The following is a 9,449-nucleotide window of genomic DNA, read 5'->3' on the forward strand; positions in this document are numbered from 1 at the left end:
TCTTTGGTTGGGGGCTCTCCCGGGGTGGCGCTCGCGCATCCTCTCCGTGCACGGAGGGGCTTACCACCCTCTTCTGCTTGTGAGGCACCTCCGCATCGCTCGTGGAGGTAACACAGGCAGATCTTGTCTTGTGGGTGTGTGTTCATTCTACGTTAGTGGTTCCTGTATCTACGCTTCCTGATTTTCGTGTAGTAGACCTCGGCTATTGTTCCTGACATTTGCTCCTACGCTGCTTGCATCGACCTCGGCTTTGTTTCCTGATTCTGATGTAGACGTGTCACCTTTAGGATCTAACGTAACATTGAGCCCCCCAAATATTGAAGCCCTCTTGGAAAGAGCGCACCCTGGACATTATATGTACCATCTGGCAAGTGGGATCTCTTTTCGGGGATCTTAAGGTCATTCTCATTGAAGTAATATACATTTACGTTAGCTTTTCCAAATGTGGAGCCAGCAGATTTTGTCATATATGTTAGCAGACTTGATGATAATAACTAAGTCTTGTGGAACTCTATGCAGATAAATATTTGAATGATTTCAAAAAGTTTGTTACCATTCATACAAGGTGCTGTAGTAGTGCTGCTTAGCCACAAGATGGTGTTGGTAACAAGTAGAATAAATAGTGCAGAATAAAGTTCTGCAATAATGCTGTTTTGTCACCAGATGGCGGGCGGGACAACAGATGGCAGCAGTGAAGGATCAGCAAAAGTATGGAAAACTGGGTGAATTTTGATATATTCAGGTAGGGTAAGACAGTAAATTGAATTGTTGATCTGGGAAGATATAGGGTATGGGCCTATAAAGCTATTGTTTTTCATCAGATCAAGGAAATTCACTATAAAATCCAGGAAAGGGCCTTCCATGGTTTTCCTAGATTGTCCAACCTCATCAGTAAGCCTGATGGTTATTTATGTATGTGTTATTTTGTTTCTGGCACGTTTGTCGCAAGCGAAGACGTATGTGTCTAGGGTGGATCTATATCCTGGCCACTGGAAAGATCTTTTGAGATCATAAGTTTTATGAACACCTAACTAGAATTTTATTAGCTTATCAACTAAAATTATCAATTTATATACAATTGATACCCTTATTTGTGTATTTTTAGGATGATTATCATTTAAATAGTGTAGTACTCATGTCTTTTCTCCATTTTCTGAGACTGCAACAAGAATTAACATATAGCGTATTAACATTAACGTAATTGTGCTGCAATTTTTTTAAATCAACACGTTATTAAGAAAATATGAAAATATTCAAGTTCCACATATATTGTGTGGAGTTACACTTCTTTGGAAAAAAACCCACCTAAATGCATTGTATACTATTTATTGGACTAATAAATGCAACCTAATTTGCAAACCCTTTGCAATAAAACGAAATGTAACTAAATTTGATAATGAAATATATATGTATTATATATATTTATGGAATGAGTAAAACTTATTGTTTTATATAGGGCCAGCATATTCAGCAGTGCTGTACAATGAGTGATCAGGACATAACAAGTAATGCAGTATATAATATAACACTTTGATTTATAGAAACAAAAGGTGAGAAGAGCCCTGCTCAAACAAGCTTACAATGTGCAAACATTTACCTTTGCCTATGCAGGATCATTTTTCTTCTTCACAGCTCTCACAATCTATTAGTGTTTGCTCCATAAGCCGTGAGCCAAAAAAAATCATATAATCTTGTACAATGTAGGGTAAAATTGAACACAGTATGAAAAACCAGGGTGACATTATCTCCAGATAAGGGTGCCCAGATGCTGTTGTAGTTGTAAAGATGAAATCCCCAGGTTGTTCTATGTTCTTATTAAAGGTCTTATTAAACAACATAGGAAACTTTTCAAACGTATGGCCAGTTCATCAAATGCAGTATTCATAGTGATTTTTGTTAGATCTAGTCTCATTACTGAGATATTGCATATTTAACCCCTTCAGGACCGGCATTGGCAAACTGCATCTTCCCTTGAAGACCGCAGTTTTTTTTTTAAATATTTAAATTCCGTGCTCGTGATTCGCTGCAAAGCGATCACGTGCACGGAATTGAGGGGGAGTGGCTGCTACGGATCGCTGGGGACACCCAGCGGTCAGTAGCAGTCGCCCCTCGCGATCCCAGCGTCCATAGCGACGCTGGGATCGTGCATCATCAATGACGTACCTGGTACGTCCCGGTCTGCCGTTGACCTTTGACCCGGAAGTACCAGGTACATCCCGGTCTTGAAGGGGTTAATGAAATTGGAAACTGAAATTTAGTTTTTATTGATTTTGGTAGATATTTGTTAAATCCAGTAATATCAACTATTTTTTTCATTAGATCTGTCACATAAGGGGCAGTATACACAATCCTATTTTGTGTGCGGAGGGTGAGAATACATGTTGTATAAACATGGAAACATGAAACATCTTGAACGTGCATTATAAATGCCCATAGTTTACAAATCATATCATTTCATTTGGAAAATCAGAGAAACATTGTTTTGTTGTAGGTGAACCAAATGTGGCTCAATTAAGGTGTGGGTTACATTTGCATATCATTGTAGCATGTTGATTGCAGTTATGTGTATATGGTCTATGAATGACCTTAGATTAACTTTATAGAGAACTAAAAACAAACCAATCCCGTTCCCGGGATCAAAAATACCCCTATTATAACCCTACCCTAAAACATAACTTTTATTAATATGTTTGTTAAAAGGTATAACCAAAAAAAGATTTTAAAAACACCAGTGTCACCAGTCCTACCATGAAAAGGTATACGTCACTGTAACATGAGGGCATATGCCCACAGTTGTATAACACTAATAATATCAGATCATATATACTGTTGATGGCTGCAGTCCTAACAACAGAAATAATTGAATTATGACCAGTGACACAGGCTTATTAAAAACTCAGACGAATAGCCCCCCTGAGATGTTTTCGCTCTTCAGAGCTTCATCAGAGGTCTGGGCTAATGGCTTATAGAGAGTGTTTAGTGGTGTGCCAAAGTAAAACCTTCAAGTCCCTTGGTGTGCAGGCAATAATTTAAAAGAGGAGCAAATGGTTGAGAAAGTAAATATGTTATTAATGATAACAAATACAAATTATATGTTAGATTAAATTGGATGGATTCAATTAAGTTGGGCTTGATACGGAAAGAAAATGTTGGCCCATGGATCTGAAAATCTTGACATCGTTCTGTGAATTGTTTTGTCAGCGCCTCAATGTACTTCTGCAATTCTTCCAAGGTGACTGGAAAAGTTGGCTGAATGTGCTTTTACACTGGGAAAATAGTGATATCACAACAGTAGACATTCTGTTTTTCCATGAATCCTTTCCAGTATTCGTAAAGATGAATTTTTCCCTGCAATTGTAAATTCAGGTCATTCAGGTGTGTGGAGCCAGTTGATATCACTTAGTTCTGGGAAATTATAACCTTTTTCACTGGTGAAACTCTTGATCTCCTCCAGGCATGCTACAAATCTGTTCAATACCTTGCCCCGGCTGAGCCAACGAACATTATTGTACAGAGGGAGATCTGAATACAAACTCTCCAGTTCCTCCAGTAAGGACCTGAACTGTCTGTGGGTTAATGAAGAGCGGCTAATTATAAAATTTACAATTTTCACAACTGTTTCCATCACAAAGTTCAAGGATGAAGATGAGATTTTTGCACACAAATTCTCTGGATGAATTATACAGTGAAAGTTCAGTATTGGACAACCCATGCGTTCTTGGAGAAGTTTTACAAATCCTTTGTTTTTTCCAACCATAGCTGGGGCACCATCTGTAGTAATACAGAATATTTTATCTATATCTATGATCTGTTTTTCAAAATAATCTGCAAATGCAGACACAATGTCCTCTCCCTTTGATCCTTCGAGTGATTTGAGACAACATAATTCTTCATAAATGTGATAATTTTCGCAGTAGCGAGCAACTACTGCAAGACGAGCCATGTCATTTACATCTACCCTTTCATCCACAGCGACTCTGAAGACAATAGCATCTTTTAAACTTCTTCTCTGCTTGTCTTGTATATTGTCCGTCATTTCGGTCACTCGTCTTTCTATTGTTCTTGCAGAAACTAAAACTTCAGCACCATTTATAAAGGCTTCTTTAATATATTCACCATCTGTGAAGGGTTTCCCTTTTCTTGCTACACACTGAGCAATTTTATAACTACATTCAGTAGCTTTATTCTTTGCTCCAATTACTTGAATATGCTGAATATACTGGTGCTGTACTGTATGTACCCAGTATACAACAGCCAGCCAATCACTGGTAAGGTACATCGCTTGCTGTGATTGGCTGGTTGTTGTATACTGGGTACATACAGTACAGCACCAGTATCTGTACCAGTTCATACAGTACAGCACCAGTACATACAGTACAGTATACACATGTCCAACAGTCAAGACCCCATCATGGCTCCACCAGCAAGAAAAAAGAAATAGGAAGCCAGTTTCAAACTTAAAGTTGTAAACAACCAGCCAATCACGGCAAGCGATGTACCTTACCGGTGATTGGCTGGTTGTTGTCATCCTGAGGACTGCAGTGAAGTGGCGCAGGTGCGCATGTGCGGGATCTGAGAGGCAGAGAAGGAGGTAATAGGATACAAGGGCGGGCCAGACGGGTAAAAGAGGCGTGTTTTTCTGGGCTGTTGCTGCAGATTCTACAGTCCGGCTCGGTAAGACGACCCCCGACTTTTGAGAAGATTTTCATGGGTTAAAAAGTCGTCTTATACGCTGGAAAATAAGGTATGTTGATCCAAAGGCTGAAAGCAACGCAAATGCAACTTTCTTCAAACAAATGCATTTGTCAGGTAGACTGGTCCAGCACTGCAATATCGTAGCTGATCTATCTGTGCAATTTCCCTCACATTAGGACAGTGATTGACTGAGAGCACTCAGTTGAAACTCTTAGCCTCCCACTGTCTGCTACTCCTGTTTTGGTGTAAAGCCACATAGTAATTTACAGAATTTAAGTTTATTACAGGACTCATACTTATGTACAGAGCAAATGAGCTGCTCAGAGTTATTAAAGTACATCAAAGTGAGTGCATCAATTCACCAGAGCCCCATAACAATAAAACGTTCATGTATGTACAGAGTGTATGAATGTATCACAGAGCTCAATAGTAATAAAACTCACAGTAATATGTAGTGTATGAACATATCACAGAGCTCCTCAGAGATAGAACTCACATTAAAGTACATCAAAGTGAGTGCATCATTTCATCACAGAGCTCCACAGCAATACAACTCAGTATTGTGGTGCAGAGTGCATCACAGAGCTTACTACTGTAAAAGTGACTGTGTGTGAAGTTATGTGGAATGGCTGTGTATTGTGTGGCTGATTGAGATGTGTGTGGGGGTGATAGCTGTTGTGCGTGGGTGGTTGCATAGTGAATTCTGTGTTTTTTTAGGGGGGTTATGCCGGATGTGTAGTCTACTGGTTACACGTTATATGTAATCTCTTCTGGTCTCTCACAGATTGCAATCACTGCAGGAATGGCTCCAAGAGTTTGCAATTTAACTCAAGCTAGCATTTGTTTATAATATTTACTTAAATTATTTAGGAAATGATAACTTGACTTAGATTGCAAGCTCTTGGGGACAATCCCTATATGTCCTGATGAGCAGGTCTATGTGACTAGAACAGTGGCACTAGCAGCAGGTAAATACATGTAAATTCTAATTTTTTATTAAGTTATGTAATGTACCTGACATAGAAGTAGTGGCACACAGAGGTAATCACCAATCGTGTGAGACAGCCAGCAGTGACCCCTATGCACACTGCAGCTTCTGATTGGCTCACGCAAAGAAGAAGCCTCACACAGATTTGCTCTGCCCCTCTGTGACCTCCAAATATTTCAGCCAGGCAGAGGATGCGGCTGGCAGAGTGGGAGGGCTGGATCAGGAGCCGAGGTGAGAGCAGAGCTGCAGGCGGAACTCCAGGTCGCATTTGCGATCTATGCTATGTTGGAGGTTCCGCGGCAAAGAGCCATAGAGATTCTTACCTCGGCTTCCCATTGCAGGATGAGCAGTAGGCAGCCCGCATGCTGCTCATTTGTACCCCGACCCCTGTCTTAGATCATTTGTTACATCTGTTATGTTATCAGAAAAGCTACACCTTAACATATACCATCCACATACTTTGTTTGGGTCAACAGTTTTTACAGTGCTCACCGTACCACCCAAAATTCGTCTTTTCTTCTACAACATGAAATGTAATGGCCTCTTTGAAAATGCATAACTGCCCATAGTGTGTAAACCATGTTTGATATATAACCCTTCAAATACTTTCTCAGCCACATAAATTAAGCTCACAGGTCTATAATTTCCAGGCAAAGAGTTTGAACCCTTTTTGAATATAGGAACGACATCTGCCTTCCTCCAATTCTCTGGTATGATTCCTGAAAGAAAAAAATCCCGGAAGATTAAAAACAGAGGTCCACTTATTCCACACTTAGCTCCTTAAGTACTCTTGGGTGAATACCGTCAGGCCCCGGAGCTTTGGTGACATTAATTTCTTTAGTTGCTGCATCACCTTGTCCTGAGTCATCCAATCACAATTTGCTTTTTTGCAGTAATCATTTGCATATCCATTGCCATAGGTTCCTCCTTAATATATACTGAGGAAAAATAGTTATTTAACGTTTCTTTTTCCTGGCCCTCGTTGACTAACACACCTATCTCTGTTTTCAGTGTACCTATACTTTCTTTTTTTTTTTATGTAATTTTTTGGGGTTAGTTTTGCTCTCTTTGGCTATTACTTTCTGATTTTCTAGTTTAGCCCATCTAATCACCTTTTTGCTTACATTATTGGCTTCCTTATATCTTTTTTAGGATGCCTCTGATAGTTCTGATTTAAATGCTTTAAAATCCCTTTTCTTTATTTTTAAATTCTTGGTTTACTTCCCTGCTAAGCCACATTGGTTTCAATCCGTTTCTTTTATATTTATTACCCAATGGTACATATTGAGAAGTGTACCTTTCTAATATTTGTTTGAAGATAGTGTTCCTCAGTGTTTTTTCACAAAAGAGTTTATGCCAGTCAATAAGTTGTAAAGCTGCCCTTATCTTTTTAAAATTGGTCTTTTTAAAATTATATGTTTTAGTATTCCCCATGGGCAATTTCAAAAGACACCATATTGTGATCACTATAACCCAGGTGCTCCCCTACTTGAATGTTTTACAATAGATCAACATTGTTTGTTTTAACAAGATCCAGACAAGAATCCTTTCTAGTTGGTGCTTTTACCAATCGTGACATGAAGGTGTCATTTAACAGGTTCAAAAACCTGAATCCTCTTGCAGGACTACTAGTCCCTCTATCCCAATTTATGTACGGGTAATTATCTCCAATAATTAACGTGTTACCCAAATGTGCAGCTTTCTCAATTTGCTTTAACAGCTGTTCTTCCTCATCAGTATTAACATTAGGTGGTTTATAACATATGCCTACCAGTAGTCGATTTCCTTTTCTTTACCCCAAGTTGATATCTACCCATAAAGCTTCCTTGTCACATTTTACTTGCTTAATATTTGACTTTAGCTCATTGTTGACATAAAAGCATACCCCACCACCCTTCCTGCTTTTTCTATCCTTCCCTTAATAATGGAATAAAGGTTCTGAAACACTCTTTTGTTTAACTGATTTTTTTAAGAGGCAGTAGAGTGTCAGGACTTACCAGGAGCTGGAGCCCAGTTGCAGGAGATGGCGCACACCCTGCTCAGAGTTACAGTATGCAGAAATCACGAGAGCAGTAAGAGAGTGCCCGGGGGCAAAACAGGTACGCAGTACAGACAGGGGATATCCAGAAGCAGAGTCAAACGTAAGCAGAGGTCATGGCCGGCAGACAGGGTTCACAAACGGTGTATCAAAGCAGAGGTCAAAGTCCAGGAAATCAGGCATATAATCACAGCACATCCAGAAGCAAAAACAACAACAACCAGATACTGGGCTGGAGGTGAGGCTGATCTTTTAAAGGCTGATGACGAGGCCAGGTGAGAGAGGCGGGGTTCAGCCCAAACCAGAACTAGGTAATGACAGTTTAAGTCCAGCCAGGCCTGTTAAAGGGGTGGCCACGCCTTGCGGTCTGTGGGACTCTGGGTGATGCCTGACATAGGGTGTCTGTCAGTTTCATTAAAGTCATCTTCCCTCTGTACTGTTGTTGTACTGATCATTTCTGGAACATGTACAACAGCTGCTATTTTCAAACCTTCACAAAGAACTAATAAAGTGCATGCAACACATTTTTTTAAGTTGAATAATGGAGTTCTTCAGAAGGCCCAAATCTCCCTCAACAGATGCATAAGAGGCTGTTTTATTTGGTGAATGAAAAACTGGTTGCATTACAGATGTCCAAATTGGATTTTTTTTAAAAAAGATGGACTAGTTTCTGAGAAAAGTTTGGACAAAAGTAAGGGTTAGGTTGGTTCCCTTGTTCTAGACTTCCTGAACGGTGTAATTTAGCCAACCAGACAGTGGCTCGGAATAGTTTTTTTCTTGAACATCACTAAGTATTTCAAGGTCATCAGAATTCTTCATGTATTTATCAATAATATCAAAATTCCTAGTCTTGATGCAATGACAAATGTATAGCTTTAATGTTTCATATTTTGATGTTTCAGGGCCACAGACTTTACCTGTTGTCTCAGATACAGAAAGGATAAAGGTACTGATGACTAGGTGTTTTAGAATGTCAAACGATTCACACTTGACCATGAGTCCAACACAGCATATATAGAACTTCCTAACAAGTTTTGCTTTTTTTGGATAGCACTTCCACCGACATACTGTTTTAATCAGATGGGCAACATCTCCTCGTACATAACATTTGGGATTTTCAGTTTTTCCCCCCAAGTAGGATTAACATGCAGGTCTTCAGGTAGGTGTTAAGGTTGCAGTCAACCAGGGCTTATGATATTGCACCAAGTAATGCATAAGAAAAGTCACAGACACATTCTTTAGGCACTTTCTGTACATAGTTTATCTATTTTTCCATCCAAAAAGTTATAGTTGGAGTATCTTGAGTTTCGCTCAACATTTAAGACACACTCGTTTGTGTATTCTCAAAGTTGATCACAATCTCATATATGAGCAGACAATTTATTTCTCGTTTTAGTTTTAATAGCAAACTCCCTGTGGCATCTACTTGAATTTTGGAGAAGGAATGTTTTGAATAATACTTTTCATAAATATATATTTATTCATACGAAAGAGTATGAATACTGAATACCGCATACTTAGGAGTACTTTTCATCTGAGAGAGTGATAAAGCCGGATCTTTCAATTTAGGCCTACCAAACATCCGATCCACAGCTTCCTGTCCGGCATCTTGACAAATACTTCATGATATTTTCAGCAAATGTAATTTCAGAATCAAGTTTTTCTCGTCTCCAATTTAAGGGGAAAGTTTTTAGCATTCCATCTCCAAGTTTTCTCCTCTTATCATCT

At 39.3% G+C, this 9,449-nt stretch overlaps 1 protein-coding gene across 1 annotated transcript; it reads right to left on the bottom strand.

The window, feature by feature from the left end:
* Window positions 1-3,367: 3,367 nt before the first annotated feature.
* LOC149286314 (general transcription factor II-I repeat domain-containing protein 2A-like) lies at window positions 3,368-4,279 on the bottom strand. The gene has a single exon (XM_089494227.1). The coding sequence runs from the start codon at window positions 4,277-4,279 to the stop codon at window positions 3,368-3,370; it is 912 nt and encodes a 303-aa protein (XP_089350353.1).
* Between the last annotated feature and the right edge of the window lie 5,170 nt (window positions 4,280-9,449).

This window comes from Sceloporus occidentalis, unplaced genomic scaffold (assembly GCF_023333645.1).
Source record: "Sceloporus occidentalis isolate IW3139 unplaced genomic scaffold, rSceOcc1.0.p SCAF_70, whole genome shotgun sequence".
Classification (NCBI taxonomy): domain Eukaryota; kingdom Metazoa; phylum Chordata; class Lepidosauria; order Squamata; family Phrynosomatidae; genus Sceloporus; species Sceloporus occidentalis.